General features: G+C 40.6%; 2 protein-coding genes across 2 annotated transcripts in view; one reads left to right on the forward strand and one right to left on the reverse strand.

Moving 5' to 3' along the window:
• LOC109431490 (zinc transporter ZIP1) overlaps positions 1-19,718 on the reverse strand; it is a 98,861-nt gene that overhangs the window by 39,414 nt on the left and 39,729 nt on the right. The window lies entirely within an intron of this gene.
• On the forward strand, positions 3,868-19,578 carry LOC115263871 (uncharacterized). Its single transcript, XM_062845681.1, has 3 exons — positions 3,868-8,530; positions 8,636-8,845; positions 8,921-19,578. The coding sequence occupies exon 3, from the start codon at positions 8,960-8,962 to the stop codon at positions 12,629-12,631; it is 3,672 nt and encodes a 1,223-aa protein (XP_062701665.1). The 5' UTR covers positions 3,868-8,530; positions 8,636-8,845; positions 8,921-8,959; the 3' UTR covers positions 12,632-19,578.

Here is a 19,718-nt window from a genome sequence, read left to right on the forward strand (position 1 = left end):
GGGGAGGGAGGGGGTCCAAAATTGTCAAATTATGCGTTACGTAATATTTGAATCAACCCCAAGTGGTCATGATCGGCAATCGAAAATAAAGTATAGTGTGCTCGATCCCTCTACCCATAACATTTGGAATGGATCCTATCAGACGACAGAGTAGTACTGATTATCAATGTATCGCTAGGTGTAGTACAGGCTAGCCACTAGTAGGTACTCTGACTAATACGTACTCGCCGGTGGAGCGTGCTCATCGTGGTTTTCATTCAATTTGCAAGCAAGCTTCAAACGACCGGCCACACCGTTCGTCATTTGACGGCGGCCTGAGCAGTTTATAGGACAACATTCCATATGGTCCGTCACCTTTTCCAACTGCGTTTCCACTAGAATGCAGTCGTTTCTTTTTTTACGGCTAATGAAACGTTCTAACTGGGGGTGGCCGCTCCAACGCCATCGCACCACCCGGCCTGCACAAAAATGTGCGAATTATTTAAAGCGTTTTCTATTCGCCTCTCAAACTGTGCAGCAAGTGCATATAAATGGAAGTGTTCAAGTGATATGCACATAAATTACCGGTGGTGTCGCGATGGGGGGTTTTCGGCGGGTGGTTGGCGGTTGAATTGTGACTCTGAAAGGATGTCGTCATCGCATCTGTTCTTACCATCTGGAGCAGATGCTTTTTCTCGAAGGTTACCTTATAGGGAAAATGCATTCAAACTGCAGTAATGTATTTTTTCTAATGCATTATTGGAAATACAAACAATTGACACAATACAAACTATAGAGAAGTTGAGCAATGCGATCAGTGTTATAAGTTCCGTTCTACTCTGCGATCATTGAATAATCATCATTCATCCTGTCATTGCATCAGATCTATGCAAATGTCTCGGAGGGTACAGAACATGTGCCGTGTAGTGTCTGGAGCTTTGCTCCATACGTGGCATATCCATTTAGATGAATTTCTAGGCACACCCACCTGCCAGCAGTGATGTGATATGTTCAATTGAATGGGGTTGCCCCCCAACTCGGGAGAAATTGAATATTCATTGAAAGATTTGTCCGATGGCTCACATACAAACAACTTTTTGTTTCGTATTACTGCAATAAATCACAGTCATAAAGATCTCCGAGGTATTTGGGGTTTTTCTACAGTAAAGAAGAGCTGACAAATGCAGTTTTCCAGCCGGGGTGTAATTTCCAAGAGCTTAACCTGTTTTTTATCAGTTTGGAACGATCATAAAGCACCATCGTGTCTACTACACACGGTGTCAAAATCTTAATGATTGTCAAACTGTCATGTACACTGCGTCTCAAAAAGCAATTATTACAATAAAGTGGTTCTCAAGCTGGGGTCCACGGGCAATGCTGACTTCGCAAAAAACGAAAGTCCGAGGAGAAGGCATCAAGAAAATTGTCAGGGTTGCGTCGAGGATGTTTTGCTTTAACCCTAGTAGAATATTGGTGTCAATATTACCAAGACAGACTCGCTAAACGTGCACTACGCAATCGTGGTGCGCCTAGCATAACATCCTAGGAAAGTTTGTCTTTCACGGCAACAATAGAAAGCAGAAGAGAACTGCAACGTTTGGAGTTCGCCGTTCAATTATGCAAATAAAGAGAAAGTTGTGGAAGACTCTGGAATGTGGCTATGTGATCTGATAGGATTCAGTTTTATTCTGTTATTTTATTCTATTATTATGATTGAATATGAATAGTACACCAAAAACTTCCAACAAATCCCTCAGACACTTCTGAGACCGTTGGAGCACCTGTTAAACCCCCCTGTGAACCTCTGAAACGCCCCTTCCACTCCACGCCCTTGGAATCCCCTGGAACCCCCTGAGACCCCTTGAAACGACCTTGCGGCCTCTTGGGTCCCCCTGAGAATCCCTGAACCATCTTAGACCTCCTGAAAGTCCAGAAACATAATTTAATTTAATTCTCACACGTTCGGTTCTTGAGAAATAAGCGTGGCCCGTGATCATAAATTGATATTTATAACAAACTAGCTGTACCCGGCAAACTTTGTCTTGCCTACTGTGTTTTTTGACGTTTCAAGTTTTTAGCCAAGACCAAGTCCCCGGTCAAAATGTATGAAAGATCAATTTTCTAAAACTTTCAACTTTTCCATGTTTTTGCCTCATAAACCTTCCTTGGGAGAAAACTAACAGAAAAAAACTAATTCGACCAATATCGGACCTTCCGTTCGCAAGTTATGCGCGGTCCCACGTATGCCACTGCATTTTTATATGTATAGATCTATATGGAAGATACTTCTCCTTGAGATGACCAATCCCAAAAACATGTGCACTTTCTCCTAACACTTTTGCTCCGTGCGAAATTCGTGTGGCCTGTGAACCTAGATTGTAAACAACTGAGTTTTGCAACACAACTAGTTTGTAATCAGTGATCCGTGAGGCGTGAATAAAAAAAAACATTTTCTTTTCATCTTCAAATTTATGGTTTTGAGAATTTCGCGTGGCCCGTGACCATGGATTGGAAACCACTGTTCTTTAAAATGCATTTGTATTAAAGATACTGCTCCTTAAGAAGAACAATCCACACTACTTTCTAGCACTTTTGATGTTTTAGAAACGTCTAAGAAGGTCCAAAAGTGAGGAATCCAAAAAACAATTTCATTTTGACATCACGATTACGGTTCTTGAGATATTCATGTGGCCAATGACCATAGATTGGAAACCACTGTTTTTTTTTTCAACATATCTATATTAGACCCGCTACCCCAGATTGGGAACCACTAATCTTTGCAGCACAACTGCTTTGTGATAAGTACTCGCTGAAGTGCACAATCCGAAAAACCTTCATCCTTACACATTCGGTTCCAGAGAAATTCGTTTGATCCATGACCTTTGATTGGAAACCCCTGTATTTAAAAAAAACTGATAAATTGTAGATTGTAACTAAAGAACTTATTAACTTATCACAGGTTCAAAACTGGAAAAAACGCTCCCCCCATTTTGAGCGAAAATTTGTGTTTTTGTGTATTACCATTTTTTTTTATTGCAAAATCAGTGCCTGGTCGATCTCTATAAAACTACACAATTAATTTAGAATACCGTGTTCGGTAAATTTTTGACGAAAATAGAACAGCTGCATATAACTATACTGCATTGTTTACCTTTTGCACCAGGTTTTGACAGTTGGTGTACTGAGCTTCTATAAAATCGATTACCGAAGCTTTCGAAATAGTTCTGCTGTTCTATTTTCGCCAAAAAAGTGCTAACAGGCAATTCAGAATTGAGTGTGTACGTCACAGTTTTTTCCAACAAATTTAAACTTTTAGTTAAATAACTCTAAAACTAAAAAAAAATGAAACCATCTTTGAGACGAAATTCATCAGCATACAATGGAACAAAAATTTAAAAAAATCCTATCTCTATCAATTTTGTGCTTCTAAACTCGTATAACGCATCAAAACTCTTACAACTTCTGAATTCGACTGTGAAAAAGCAAAACATAATTTTGAAATTGTCCCTCAAACTCCTAAAGGTAGGCAATTTCTTTTGATATGAGCGAGATCTACCACAATGAATCACTATTTTGTCGAAAAAATCCAACATTTTGAACTGATTCATGCTCAGAATAGCTGCATTACTTTACAATCAAGGCTCCATAAAAAATGTTAATAGGGTCTGGGACCATTTGGGCAGGAGCACCTATTTTGGGCACTTGCTGCTATAACTCAGTCTATTTCAAACCGATTGACTTGAATTTTTGAACTTAGCTAGATACTGTGCCTTCCTGATCGTGTTTCAAAAATCAAGTCAATAGGTTCAAAAATGACTGAGTTATAGCAGCAAGTGCCCAAAATAGGTGCTCCTGCCCAAATGGTCCCAGACCCTACAGTATCGGACAATAAAAATGCACCAAAGCCGTTTTCCCATACAAACTAGTGAACTTTGGATTGCCATATCTCAGTCATGTCTCATCCAATTGTTTTCATTTTTCTGTGACGAACTACAAAACATTTCAATTTTCAAAAACTATTGAAAAAGTTCAGTGATAACTATTGATTCAAAAGTTACAGATAGGTTGAATTTTGACAATAAAAATGCACCAAGACTAAAAATTGTATAGCCTGATATGCTGAAGTCAGATAGCTATAGTGTCTTCAGCAAATTTATTGGTCATCACACAAGAAACATATTTGCCGAAGACACCATAGTGATTTGACTTCAGCATTTTTGGCTACATAATTTTTTGTCTTGGTGCATTTTTATTGTCAAAATTCAACCTATCTGCATCTTTTGAATCAATAGTTATCACTGAACTTTTTCAATAGTTTTTGAAAATTGAAATGTTTTGTAGTTCGTCACAGAAAAATGGAAACAATCGGTTGAGACATAACTGAGATATGGCAATCCAAAGTTGACTAGTTGGTATGGAAAAACGGCTTTGGTGCATTTTTATTGTCCGATACTGTACATAAAGTATACAGCACTCCGGTGCAATCGATTATTTAATACCAACGATTCCAGTTGAGTAAGAAACACATTTAAAATCCTTAACAAATAAAACAAAACTAACTTTTTTTTTCCTTCAAGAGTTTCTCGGGCATTCTTCCAGGTGTTTCTCGGGAATTCCTCCAGGAGTTTCTTTAGGAGTTCCTCGGAAATTTCTCCAGAAGTTTCTTGGGAATTCTTTTAGGAGTTTCTCCAGAATTTATTTAGGGGTTCTTAGGGAATTCCCCAGCAGTTTCTCAAATGCCTCAGAAATTCCTCCTGGAACTTCTCGGAAATTTCTCCAGAAGTTCTTTGGGAATTCCTCCATGATTTCCTCGGTTATTTTTCCAGGAGTTCCTCGGGATTTTCTCTACGAGTTCTTCGAAGATTCTTCCAGGAGTCATTCGGAAATCTTTTCAAGAGATTCTCGGATATACCTCAAAGAATTCCTCAGGAGCTCCTCCAGAAGTTCCTAGGAAATTCCTCCATGTATTCTTCGGAATCCCTCCAGGAGTTCCTCGAGAATTTCTTCAGGAGCTCTTTGAGAATTCTTCCTGGAGTTTCTCGGGAATTACTTTAAGGGTTCCTTGGAATTCCTATAGGAGTTCCTTAGGAACTGTTCCAGGACTTTTTCGGGAAATTCTCCAAGAGTTCCTCGGAAATTCCTAAAGGAGTTTGCCGAGAGTTCTTAGGGAATTCCTCGGCAATTCCTTTAGGGGTTCCTCCTGCAGTAGATATCCGAGGAATCTAGAGAAATTCCCGAGAGACTGCAAAAAAAAAACCTTCAGGAACTTCGAAGGAATTCTCTTGGAGGGATTTCCAAGAAACACTCAACTCCTAGAGAAATTCCCGAGGAATCCCAGAGTGAATTGCCAAGGAACTGCTGGGGGATTTCTCGAGAACTCCTGGAGGTATTCCCGAGAAACTCTTAAAGAAATTCCTGGAAGGATTCCCGACGACTAACTCCTGGAGAAATTACCGAGGATCTCCTGGAGGAATTCTCGTGGATTTCCTGAAGGATCATCAAGGATTTCCTGGAAGATTTTTCTGCAAGGGTTCCCAAAGATCACCTGGATGAATTCCCGAAGAACTCATGGAGGAATTTCCGAGGAACCCAAGGAGGAATGTCTGAAGAACTCCTGGAAGAATTCTCGGAAACTTATGGAGGAATTCCCGTAGAATTCCTGGTGGAGTACCCGAAGGAGTTTTGGTGGAAATCCTAAGAAACTCGTGAAGGAATTCCCGACGATCTCCTGGAGAAATTCCCGAGCATCTTTTGGACGAATTCCCGAGCATCTCCAGGAGGAATTCTCGAGGATTCCCGAGATACTTCTGGGGGAATTCCCGAAAAACTCCTAGAGGAATTCCTGAGGAACTGCTGGAGGAATTTCCGAAACCCTCCATGCATTATGCAGCGTTAAGTGAAAAAAATGGAAGATATAAAAAAAAAAACAAAAAAAATACACCCTTTGGATTTTTTGTGTTTTACCCAAAGTTTTATTTTAAAAATTCATCATCTGAATAGAAGTAATAAAGTATAATTCAACAGTAGATTACCTAAAGCATCAATTTTTATTGACTTTCGTGCTAATTTCATCTTAGGTGTGATAAGGCGAGATAAACCCATAAAATTGTCTTTGTTTGTTCTCAGAGGTCCCACTTGCCCCAGATAGCGAAATGCACTGGGGAAAGTGAGAGCAGATAACTAAAGGTAATAAATAAAAATAAAATACAGCTTTTTCGCTTGAAATCATTTGTATGAACTCCAAATACTATCCTGAAACCAAAAAAGTATTTGTAGAATAACAAATCTATTTTTAAACGACGAATGTAGTAGAGCACGTCAATCTTACCTATAGTGAATTGAAAATAACATATGAACAACAATAACGTATATGGTATCTTTATCGTTGAAACAATAACATTTTTTGTATTCAAAGTATCCGTAGGTGTGATACCTATGTTTTCCATGAAGAATGTTAGTCTTAAAAATAAATAATTAAAAAAATACTAGCTATAGGTCTCACTTGCCCCCGATTCTCATTTGCCCCGGGGTACCTTACCTATTGAAAATTGATTACCAATCTACGGGACCAACAAATAGCTACATAAATACTTCCTGCAATGTGATTCTGACCCAATAATTGAATCGAAGCTGAACAACATGTTTAACCATCTAGTTCACCTTCACCTTGGACGAGTTCAAGCACCATCACCCTCCGCTTCGGAGCAACAGATCCGAAAAAAAAATCAAATATTCAAAGTCATCGCTGGTCCGCTCAACATCACAGCAAATAATTTGAATACTCCGAAGAAATGTTTAAACCAGAACTGCGCTGATTCAACAATAAAGGAAAAATCACCCAACAAAGCCCACAATAAAACCATCACCGGATTTCCACTGGACTGTCGTCGTCCTATCCCAGCGTCATCGTCGTCGTCGTCGTCAAGTGCGGTAGCGTTCAATGCGGCCTTTTTTATTGAGGCGTAATCAAGTTCAGGCCTCAGTAAATCCAAGACGGCGCACAGACTGTCAACGCGCGCCGCGCGGAAAGTGATGAAATTAAATTATTATGCATGTTTACAACTCTCTTCCGAGTAGGCAAGCAAGCTGAAGCTGGGGCAGGTATATCTATGTGCGTCTATCAAAAGGCAAACACCAGCAGCGCCAGCAGCGATCCGTGACGACACACACTGGAGTAACAGGGTCCAATTCATGGCCAAAAAATTTTAACACGTTTTTATGGTGTATTATGAATGTACTAACGATAAAATTGTGAATTTAGATATTGCGGAAGCATTTTGGATTATAAATAGCCATATTTATTCACTTAAACGCTAGAAATGATTTCTTATAACCTCTCCAAGGACAACGTTTATTTTCACCCCCAAAAATCGCTTGAAGCGTCGAACATTTTTATTTGACAACAGAGAACTGAAAAATAATTATATTTCCATGAAAAATATTGTTTGGAAACAAGGGCCACCTCGTTCCATAGAAATTCTCCTAGAAGTGTGAGAGAAATTAAATTCTTTTATAAGTGTAGATAACGTGTCTTCAGCAAAGTTGTAAGGAATGTCATAATTGGGAAACTTGTTGAACAATTGTTCTATCTTCACAGTTTTTGGGAATATGGGCCGTTATTTTTGAACGGTTTCTTAAACTCAGTTAAATGTTGTACCTTTTTCTAGATATTTTGGGAATCACATTTTCATTTTGGGGATACTTTTATAGTGCCCTGGAAAACACATCAAAACTCAAAAATTAATCATGGATTGAAATTTTAGGAGTTTGAACATGATGATAGAAGCCGTGTGGAATATATCAGTTTGCATTTTTCTATTAAAACATGGCATTTTAACACAACTTTATACATAAAAGTAAGTTCGTGGAGTACTGAGTGAAAAACTCAATGAGTGTTTGTTCCCAACTAGTTCCCAATATATTTCTATAGGCTCGCGCCGAATCCACCTTGCTCTAGTACTGCAATTGAGTGCTAGGTGGTAGTAGTAGTGCTAGAAATGAATAGCATGTAATTTAAATACTGTAAGTAGTAGTAGGCAGTTAGGTTTCATTAGATCATGAATTATAAAATAAAATTAGTCTAAGTTGAACTCCCGAAGAAATAAAGTGTCCTTAAATAGTTCCAATATATATTTGCGAGTCAATAAAGTGATCTTCAAAGTGCCAAACGTTTCCTATTGCGAAGAAGAAATCCTCCTAGTGGCAGTTAGCTGCAACACAGCGAGCTTTGTTGAAAGTGAAGTAGCTCATTATCCTATGCCACCACCACCCGCGCAGCATAGAGCAACTCTACAGCCGCAATCCGATTTTCTACCCGAGAAATTCCACCGGAAATCACGAACCTGCCCCAACATATTTGGTGCCGTGACCAGGATTCGGTTTCCGTTTCGCCATTGTGTCCGTGATCCGAGTGACCTTCAACCGCCATCGCGAGAAGGCGTCGCTATTGAAATTCCGCCATCATTTTCTACCGATCAACCGCCATTCCTCCGAAGAAGATTCCCGAGTGTTCCAGAATATTAATACAAGGCCTATTGAAATTAGGCACACGGTACGTGTGATTCCACAGTGCGCAGTTATTATCCGCGGGTGCCTTGAGATTTTTTCGATTTTCTTTACACGCTTTCAACATCCGTCCATCGAGAATTCCCGCCAGTGAACGCAAGAGCTTTGCCCGTTTCCGGCCCATTCCCGCCGGTGAATAGAAGTGCCGTTTCCCGTTTCCCGCCCTCGAGAGTGCTACCGAATACCCAGAGGCCATTCCGTCACCATTTCCGCTAATCCGGCCAACCCTCCATCGCCGAGAATCCGCAGTATCCAGAGGTGTTTTATAAGAAATACAAGGCATTATCCTAGCCTTGAAGAGGTTAGTAGTATTCCAAAATCCCCCACGCCATTTGTCCGGCTCTACCGGGTCTTTTTTGTGTGCATCCCCATCTAGAACCGCCATTTTGTTACGCCGTACCCCAACCGTTCCGTCATGGAGGAACAACGCCAGCTTCAGCTAACCAACCGCCGCACGACCCTCATGGCTTCACTGGGGAGAGCCGAGCAGTTTGTGTCGAAATACCAAGCCGACCGTGATCAAGCCCAAGTACCGCTGCGCATCGAGAACATCGACAACGTGTGGATGGGACTGGAGGACGTTCAAACGCAACTCGAGGAACTGGATGTCACCGAAGAAGGTAGGGAACAGAACAATCAAATCCGTTCCAAATTCGAATCCGTTTATTTCAAAGTAAAGGCTGCTCTAAATTCCCTCTTACCCGCTAGTCCAATTCAAACTCCAAGCGCAATCCCTAACCCTCCCGCCAATTTGCTTTCCGGCATCAAGCTTCCCACCATTTCGTTGCCCGAGTTCGATGGCGACTACAATCAATGGCTGGCTTTTCATGACACCTTTGTTGCCCTGATACACTCTAACGCTGACGTCCCCGACGTGCAAAAATTCCATTATCTCCGCGCCGCCTTGAAAGGTGAAGCGGCTCAGCTGATCGAGTCGATCGCAATTAGCTCTGCAAATTATACTGTCGCCTGGCAGACGCTTACCACCCGCTACGCCAACGACTACCTGCTCAAAAAGCGCCACTTGCAAGCCCTCCTAGATTGTCCCCGCATGAAAAGAGAATCCGCCGAAGCCCTGCATAGCCTTGTTGATGAGTACCAACGCCATACAAAAATTCTCCACCAACTTCAAGAACCCGTTGATCAATGGAGCACAATGCTCGAGCATCTGCTCTGCATCCGCCTTGACGATGGTACCCTCAAGGCCTGGGAGGATTATGCTACTACCGTCGCTAACCCAAACTACACCTGTCTCGTAGATTTTCTACAACGTAGGATCCGTGTTCTAGAATCGATGTCCGTCAACCACCAGTCGCATAACTCGCAAACGCCAGTCAATCAAGTCCCTCTCCATCGAAAGCCATTGTTCCACAAAGTTACCACCCACGCCGTCGCAGAAGAACAGCCCAAATGCTACGCTTGCAATCAGTATCACTTTCTCATTAAATGTCCCCGCTTTGAGAAAATGAACGTGTCTGACCGTATGAGACTAGTCGACAACAATCGTCTTTGTCAGAATTGTTTCCGCCACGATCACTTTGCTCGAAACTGCCAGTCAAAATATTCCTGCCGACACTGCCAAAGAAGACACCACACCTTGTTGCATCACAATCACACCAACAGCTTCAATGAATCCACTCTCCAAGCATCATCATCGCGATTCGCCAATCAATCCATTCATGCACCCAATCCGTTGTCGAATCGAAACAATGCTCCATCCACTACCTACACATGCGCGAGCTCCACCTCGCATGCAAACGATCCCGCGCCTACATCGAATTCCAACGTTCTGCTTTCCACCGTCGTTCTATTGATCATCGATTCGAATGGTAATGCTCACCCTGCACGTGCATTGTTGGATAGCGGCTCTCAATCCAACATAATGAGCGAGAGACTGTGCCAGATGTTGAAATTGAAGCGGCGTGTCGTAAACATCCCCGTCCATGGTGTAGGTGAATCAGCCTCTAATGTGAAGCACGGCGTCCACTCTTCCATTCGCTCCAGAAGGAATGATTTCCAAATCGACCTCGATTTTCTAGTCCTCCCTCGTGTCACAATAGACCTGCCCGCTGAGACGTTTCCAGCCAGCAACTGGCGAATTCCAAGCGATTTGTTCCTAGCCGACCCCAGCTTCAACAAAACCGGGGCAATTGATTTGCTTCTGGGAGCGGAACATTTCTACAATTTCGTCAACACTGGGACACAAATCGAACAGGATCAAAAGCCTCTGCTAGTCGAGAGTGTCTTTGGATGGATTGTTGTCGGAAGAAACCAATTTCCGTCCGCCCCACAGCCAACGGTATGCCATGTGTCCGTTTCAGATCCCCTCCATGACGCCGTCGAACTTTTCTGGAAAATTAAGGAACTTAATAACACGCCCAACTACTCCGTCGTAGAGCAGCAATGTGAATCGCATTTCGTCGAAAATGTTACCCGCACCCACGAAGATCGGAGCGTGATTTGCCTTCTACGCCACCCCGAGAGACGATTACAACAAGATCCCAATATGAAGCAGGAGTTCCAGGATTTCCACTCTGAGTATGAATCCCTGGGTTACCCACGCATTGTTCCTTCGAACGAGCCCGAACCTCCGCAGACCTACATTCCCCATCTGCCGGTGGGGAAGGAATCACATACCACTACAAAGGTGGGACCAGAAGTGCAAGGCGAAATGCTCACTCTCATCCCCACGAATCCACACGTACTCCCCACGTTTGCCGACGCTTCCGAGCAAGCACACAGAGCATGCACATACGCAAGATCTACCGATTCCAATGGTGGAATTGACGACCAGCCAATAGCGGTCAAATCAAGTGTTGCGCCTCTCAAACTCCTTTCGATTCCACGCTTTGAACTATCGGCCGCCGTGCTTGCTGCTCGACTACGCGCTGAAATCCTCGAAGCACTCACCATGTCCATCGATTCATCCTACTTCTGGTCCGACTCGTCAGTCACACTCGAATGGTTGCGCTCCCCTCCGCATGTATGGAAAGCCTCTATCGCCCAGCGAGTATCAGAAATTCAAACTACAACCCAAGGATCGGAATGGAACCATGCTGCAGGAATCAACAACCTGGCAGACCTAATTACGAGAGGAATGAAGCTGGTTGAGTTTCTGAGCAGTGATCTGTGGCACTACGGTTCATCCTGGCTGTGTCGTCGAAGTGAGCAGTGGCCAAGTTCACCAAAAACGGACAACCTTCCTGACGACATTCTGGAGAGGCGAGTAACGGTGGCGGCCGTCCAAACCAGGTCAAACGTCAACGAAATATCCCTACGAAGATCACCCTACTGGAGACTGCTACGAGTAACTGCCTGCTGCCTACGGTTCACCAACGCTTGCAGACGACGAAGGTCATCCGATCAACCAGAAGGAAGCACCGTTCTCACCGTGGAGGAACTATCGAAATCTCGCCTGAAGCTGGAAAAGCTATCCCAACGGAATTCTTTAGTGGAGGAGTTTAGGGATTTGAGTAGAGGGAAGCCAGTTTCGAAACGGTCTAATTTGCGCTTGATGAGTCCATTTCTTGATTCCGACGGAATCATTCGAGTTGGGGGAAGGTTAAACCTCTTAGAGCAGCCATACCACACCAAGCATCCAATCCTACTACCCAGTTCCCATCCATTCACACGTTCTGTTGCCCACTATCACCTCAAACTGCTGCACGGTGGCGGCCGTGTATCACTAGCAACAATGCGGCAAGAATATTGGCCTATCCAAGATCGACGACTGCTAAACACCGTCCTGCGACGCTGTTTCCAATGCACACGTGCATCTCCAACACCGGCAACTTCCAGAAGCTTCCAGGAGCAGGTCCAACGTTTCTGGTATCTGTTGCGAACGGAGTATTTCCACGAATTGCAGAAGAAAGGCAGCAGAACAACACCGAGTACTGCCTATCAACCTGGAAGAATGGTTATTCTGGTGGACGAATCTCTTCCGCCAACAAGATGGCCACTAGCAAGGACCACCGAATCGCATCCAGGACGAGACGGAATCACAAGAACCGTTACAGTCAAAACCAGCGAAGGGATCCATCTCACGACCTATCACCAGACTTTGTTGATTGCCGTACGAAGATTTTGAGCCTAAAATTGTAGAAATAGTTTAAAATTTGTAAAAACCCAAGAATTTCATTGGCAATTTTCTGCATGCACGATGTTGATGAGATTTGTAGACAATGAAATCGTGTTGACAAGTAAAACGTCAAAGATGAAATTTGAAATTTCAGGTGGCGGCGATGTTTGTTCCCAACTAGTTCCCAATATATTTCTATAGGCTCGCGCCGAATCCACCTTGCTCTAGTACTGCAATTGAGTGCTAGGTGGTAGTAGTAGTGCTAGAAATGAATAGCATGTAATTTAAATACTGTAAGTAGTAGTAGGCAGTTAGGTTTCATTAGATCATGAATTATAAAATAAAATTAGTCTAAGTTGAACTCCCGAAGAAATAAAGTGTCCTTAAATAGTTCCAATATATATTTGCGAGTCAATAAAGTGATCTTCAAAGTGCCAAACGTTTCCTATTGCGAAGAAGAAATCCTCCTAGTGGCAGTTAGCTGCAACACAGCGAGCTTTGTTGAAAGTGAAGTAGCTCATTATCCTATGCCACCACCACCCGCGCAGCATAGAGCAACTCTACAGCCGCAATCCGATTTTCTACCCGAGAAATTCCACCGGAAATCACGAACCTGCCCCAACAATGAGTTCAGCTATAAAAAACAATATTTATCTGAAAATATTTTCTTAACGGTGCATCAACATATGATTACATACTACAAATAGTGAGCTCTTTTTTTGAGTTGTTTTTGATTTTTTTATAACAAATTTTGAACACAACAGTTCTAGCTACATTAGATTACTACTGCATTGCATACATTTAGGCGTTTATCGGTGTATGGAGATTTCTGCCCAAATTTACTAAATTATTTCAATTTGACACATTTTGTTAAGAGATAGAAGACCAGATTTGTATTCTGCTATGATCTATCTACCGAGAATAAGTGGCCGTTCATTGAAAAAGTAGTCGAAACGAAGTTGTTATATCAAAATTAAACATAAATTGTAACTAAAAACTAGTCAAAAAGGTGTAAATTTCAAAATGATTTATTTTTTCGTCTGGTACTTTCTGGTACCCGTTCTCTTGCGATTCACAAAGGATATGCCTTATATTTTATTGTAATTTTATCCAGATCGCGGAATGCTGCAGAATCTGAAAACTTTTTGAATGCTGAAAATGGTTAAAAATGGTCAAAAAACATGATTTTGAAAACTCTTCTGTAAGAGAGCAAAATAAATGAAACCAGGTGAAGTTTTTTGTTTAAATGATACACCCTTATCAGGAGAACTGTGTTACATACTCAGTTATTTTTTCAAATTGTCAATATTTCGATAATTGAAGTTCTTCCGATGAGTTATGATGCAAATGAAAAAAACAGTAGAGAAAATCGTCAAATTTCGGCATTTATTCTTAAAAAAATATGCATCCCAAAGTATTTTATTGATTGCCACATGATGAAGCATTACTTCATTTATCTTTAAAAAATATTAGACACTGGAAAACCCTGAAAAAAAATTTTCGACTTATGGCCAGGAATTTGGCCCATTTACGCCTGTGTGGCGACAACGCGGCTGAAGCTGCTCTCTTTGCTTTGCGAATCTCGCGCCGTCGTCGTCGTCGCCCGGAGGAGATGTCTCTTGTGCTTGTGGTCGGTCCGTTTCGAGACAGATCATCAAGCAAAAATATTTATCATTTTCGTTTGCAATGATGCGGAGGACTGGCGGTGCTGATCAAAACGTCACCAATCGGAGCATGATGTCGTCTAGGTCTGTGCATATTTATTTGATCGAGAAATTTGCAAATTGAGATCTTGAACCTGCAGGAGAATGGTGGTAAAATACCTGTGCCGGTTGATGGTCAAGTGGTACAAATCGGACGGCTTGTGACTGATCAGTTGACAATCATGCCTATTAATAAATGAAATTATCGACGCATCTCTTTGCATAGAAAAGTGATTGTTCAGGTGCAGGAACAGAATGATATTTACAGGTTTTACAAAACTTTCAAAGGTATGCGCAGAAAAGCAGCGCATTGCCCCGTCATATGGAACGACCGTGATGGAAACTTTCTGACAGATAAAACAATGCACAATGAAAAAAATACCTAGGTATTTATAAAAATCCTGGAGTACAAAGCAGATGATTTGTTTGATTCGTGTATGTATACAAACTCCCGTAATATCAAATGGAGCTGATTTGATTCACCGCACGGCCTCAAAAATTGAAATATTTTCATATAACCCCGACATTCTCTATTTCTACAAATTTTCACATGCATCTTTTCCCGAAGTAGAACGCAATCTTAAGAGCAGGACCAACCCTATGCCAAATTTCCGATACTAAGGAAGTTTTTACACAAATACGAGTTAAATAAGGCATTTATTTTGCACGCCAGGTGGGAATAGATGAGGATTTTCCTACGAAGGTGTGAGAAAAAGAGAGCGGGGTAAAACGAACTCAATACACTGATTTCCAGCATCGTGCGGAGAATAACACCCTCCTTATTTAAAGCTATAGAGACTTTTAAAGTTTGTGTCAAAAATTCATTAGAGTCCATCCACTTCGAGCAGAGATATTCACGCAGAAAAAAGTATGGTAAAATCAAAAATATTTCAGGTAAACTCAAATAAATTGTCAATTTGTTCTGGCAACAAAAATAAAACTGTTTACGAACGTCACATTTGAAGCAAATTCAATCCATTTTTAAAACAAACATGCATCTTCTGACAGGTTATGTTAAAAACAAATGTAAAATTTTTTGTTTTTTTTTTTGTGGCAGGTCGGCCCTACGGAAATATTTGTTTTCCAATTAAATTTACAAAGTCATTTCCTTCTCTAGGAAAACCCACTTCCCGCGTGGCACTTTTAATGCCAACATCATGTAAATAACATACGCTCCCGAAATCAATGGGATTTCGTGGAAACTTTTGGTGAAACTTGACTTTTTTGCAAGAGGAAATCTTGTTTGGTGCTGCAGCTGGAACTTGAGAGGTTTGTTTATGTTCTCGACGGCGGAACGGGGGGTTCTTCAATGGGTATTGTAGAAATCAATATGTAATTGATTTAGTTTGGAAAATTAATATTTTAGTTTTAAATATTTTATCAGTTTACCGAATAAATATGAATATTTTTGTTTCAAACGAACGAAATTTGTCTCCGTGTTGAATTCATTCGTGTTTTATACCTATTTTTTCCACTGTGCAATGGTGGCTTCCAGAGGGAAGCCAGGTGAAATTTTCAAATGTCTTCACAAGGCATACTAAAATGTCTTCATATGTTTCCACACTCCATAGTTTGGCTTAAGTATAAAATTAATATTGAAAATAAAAATGTATGCTGTGTTCTCCCCACCAAGTATTGTAGAGTGACATCATATATAAAAGCGTTGACTTGACGCCGACATGATATACACTGTGGTGCATAATTGATCGGTCAAACGCCGAATTCGATACTAAATGGTCAGGTTTGGGATGCTGTAACTTTGGTTTGCCTTGATGGCTTGAGCTCAATTTTATACACGGAACTACTAATATGCTGAATTTTACGTAGGCGAAGTACAAATTGTTTTCGTTCACAGGTTTGAGCGTGGTAAGGCGTTCAAAATACGCAAAAGTGTCCGGACAGCGGCACGCGTGTAAATCAAAAGGCATTCCAGACCTGGCCATCTTGTATCAAATTCGGCGTTTGTCCGATCAATTATGCACCACAGTGTAGCTAAACATACAGAAAATATTTTTTTACTTCGATATGAAAATTTCCCCCCAAGAAAATGTGAGGGGTTTTCGAAGATGTTCCGAATTGTAAATACAAAACTCAAATAAATGTAGGGTGCAATCTCGAAGAAACTCTGACGGCTCTGCGAGAAATTGTGTGAACAATCCGTACAGAGTACTAGAAATTCCTGCAATGATTTCAAAGGAAATTTTATTAGTCCTTTGGAAGAACTTTATACACTCCCGTTCAAAAGTTTGGGGTCACCCCCTCAAAAACATGTCATTTTTTTAGGCCCATATCTCCGCCAATTTGCGTCCGATTTCAAAACCCTAGGTTTCATTCAAAAGATAATAAGTCAAAGAAACTTTGAACATGATTTAAAAGAAACTTTTTCAAAAAAAAATTGTATGTAAACTTAACCCAAAGTTGCCAAATTTTCTAAAAAATGAATATAAACTTACGGCAGTGTCGCTGGAAGTTGGGTCGACCAAATTTTAAGATGAGAGCGGTAATATGACCCATTTTCTATTAGCTTTCAATTGCTTTTTACAGAACTTAGCTAAAAAATCTAGAAAAAAAGTTATTAATTCAATTAATCCTTGATGTCATCGACCAAAAGTTTGGGGTCACCCCTCAATATGATGTATCGGCCAAAAGTTTGGGGTCACTTTCGTAAAACATGGAAAAGTGATTTGGTGATATCTTCGTCATCTATAGTTTAATTTTAATTATTTTTGGCTCATTTCAAAGATAATTAACTAAATTTGCGTTTGATGTCTTCAACTTAACGTATTAAACGATTTTTGTATATAAAAATGTTATGTAAAGTTAGCACATTTTACCACGCTTCAAAAAATGAGGCAACTTTACGTTAAGTTTTAGTATGTAAATTTCAACAAATATGTGTGGTTCAATGTCTATGCAGTAAGTATCATTCATTTTGTTTCAAATAAGCCAAGAAGAATTAAAATTGAATGAAAGATTAAAAAGATATCAACAAATCACTTTTCCATGTTTTACGATAGTGACCCCAAACTTTTGGCCGATACATCATTTTGAGGGGTGACCCCAAACTTTTGGTCGATGACATCAAGGATTAATTTAATTAATAACTTTTTTTCTAGATTTTTTAGCTAAGTTCTGTAAAAAGCAATTGAAAGCTAATAGAAAATGGGTCATATTACCGCTCTCATCTTAAAATTTGGTCGACCCAACTTCCAGCGACACTGCCGTAAGTTTATATTCATTTTTTAGAAAATTTGGCAACTTTGGGTTAAGTTTACATACAATTTTTTTTGAAAAAGTTTCTTTTAAATCATGTTCAAAGTTTCTTTGACTTATTATCTTTTGAATGAAACCTAGGGTTTTGAAATCGGACGCAAATTGGCGGAGATATGGGCCTAAAAAAATGACATGTTTTTGAGGGGGTGACCCCAAACTTTTGAACGGGAGTGTATATGTCAGAAAAGCTTTAGTAAGATTCTGGTGAGCATTGTGGTAAATTCGGATGTTTGTAGGATTTAAGGCAAACTTCATTCCTGTTTGGATTCCACAAGTAGTTTCTTATGTAATTCCTCCATGAGTCTGGAATGCCTTCAATAGTTGCTTCTAGGATTCCTCTAGTTTTTTGTGATTCCCCATGGAGTGCCTTCTGAGATTCCTCCAGGAGCTTTACAAGAATTTCCTCAGTTCACCGGGAAGTCCTCCTGGAGTTTCCTGAGAACTAGTCTAGGTGCTCCTCAGGCATTCCATCAGAAGTACCCCAGGAATTGCTTCAGGATTTTCCAGAATTCCTTCAAGAGTTCGGTGGAAATTTCTCCAGGAATCCGTAAATGGCTTCCCTCCGAATACCACGGAAGTTCCTTTAGAAGCATTCCTGCAGTAACTGGGAAAGGATCCCTCCAGAATTCCCTGGGGAATTTCTTCATGATTCGACGGGGAATAACCTTCCCTCTAGCGTGCGCAGCTTTTTCTTTTTTCTCACTCACTCTCGTAAACAAACACAAGAATGAGACAGATAAAAGAGGGGGCATTTTGCCCCCTCGCTCTTTCTTGTGTTTATCGAAGAGAATGAGCAAGAAGAAAGTAAAAGCTGCTCACGCTAGTGGGAATAACTACAGAAATAATCCGAAAATTCTCTCCAGAATTTCCTTGAAATATACTTCCAGAGTTCCCCAAGGGATTTTTTTCAGGATATCCTTGATGATCCTCCAGGGTATCCGCGAGAATTCCTACATGAGATCCTCGGGAATTTCTCCATAAGTTCTTCAGGAATACCTGCAGGAGTTTCCAGATAATTTCTACAGAATTCGCCAAGAGTTTATCTTGGAGCTCTCAGGGATTTTTTCCACGATTTCCCGGGAATTCCTCCAGAAGGTCCATGGAAATTCCTGTAAAAGTTCCTCAGGAACTCCATCAGAAGATCCTCGGGAAATATTCCTGGAGATCCTTGGGAATTCCCAGGAAATTCCTCCAGGAGATCACGGGAGCTCCTCTAGAAGATCCTTGGGAACTCCTTCTGAAGTTCCTCGGAAATTCTTCCAGAAGTTCCGTGTTTAATCCTCCAGGAGTTCTTCGGGAATTCCTCCATAAGGGTCCCGAGAATTTCTTCAGGAGTCTTCCGAGAATTCCACCTGGAAATTCCTCAAGGTGTTACTCGATAATTCATCCAGGAGCTAGGAGCAAGACACTGTGCAAACAAGAACTACCTTGAGAAATTTGAAGTAACTCTTTAAGGACTGTTCATTTTATAAAGAGGACACCTTATTTGTGTGATATCTTTTTTTATTTTTCAATAAAATTATTATCGGTTTCTTGCATAAATTTCCATAGCTATTCTACAGTGTAGGAAAAATATAACATTATTCAAATTGTCCTTAGTTGTGGAACTGAAGCGGTTTTCGTTAACACTCAATAAAACCCCATTTATCAAAATTCTACACAACTTTCCACATACATAACTTTAAAATTTTCATGAACTTTTCAATGTGTTGGGATCTAATACTATTCTTCTAAAGGTAGAGTGTAATAGTTGGTGAGTAATAATGCACCAAGCAATATACAGCTTGGTATAGTGAGTTGCCTTGTTATCAATGAAATTGATAAAAAATACTTATTTAAGGCGAAACTGGAAGCATTTCCTAACTTTTTGGTTCTTGATTTTATATTAAATAACGAAGCAATATTTTCAAAATCGGTTTTCGTGCACAAGTAGAGTATGGATCAAGGTATCTTCTGAATTTTTGTTGTAGTGGAAAATGTTTTTCGGTTTTGCAGAAACCATTTTTGAACAAAATTTTACAAAAAAAAATGGTTTCTGCAAAAATGGAAAACATTTTCCACCTCAAAAAAATTCAGAAGATACCTTGAACCATACTTTACATGTGTACGAAAACCAATTT

Source organism: Aedes albopictus, chromosome 1, assembly GCF_035046485.1.
Source record: "Aedes albopictus strain Foshan chromosome 1, AalbF5, whole genome shotgun sequence".
Classification (NCBI taxonomy): Eukaryota; Metazoa; Arthropoda; class Insecta; order Diptera; family Culicidae; genus Aedes; species Aedes albopictus.

Coding starts and splice junctions, on each gene's coding strand:
- LOC115263871 (XM_062845681.1), top strand. CDS start 8,960: ATGGAGGAACAACGCCAGCTTCAGCTAACCAACCGCCGCACGACCCTC.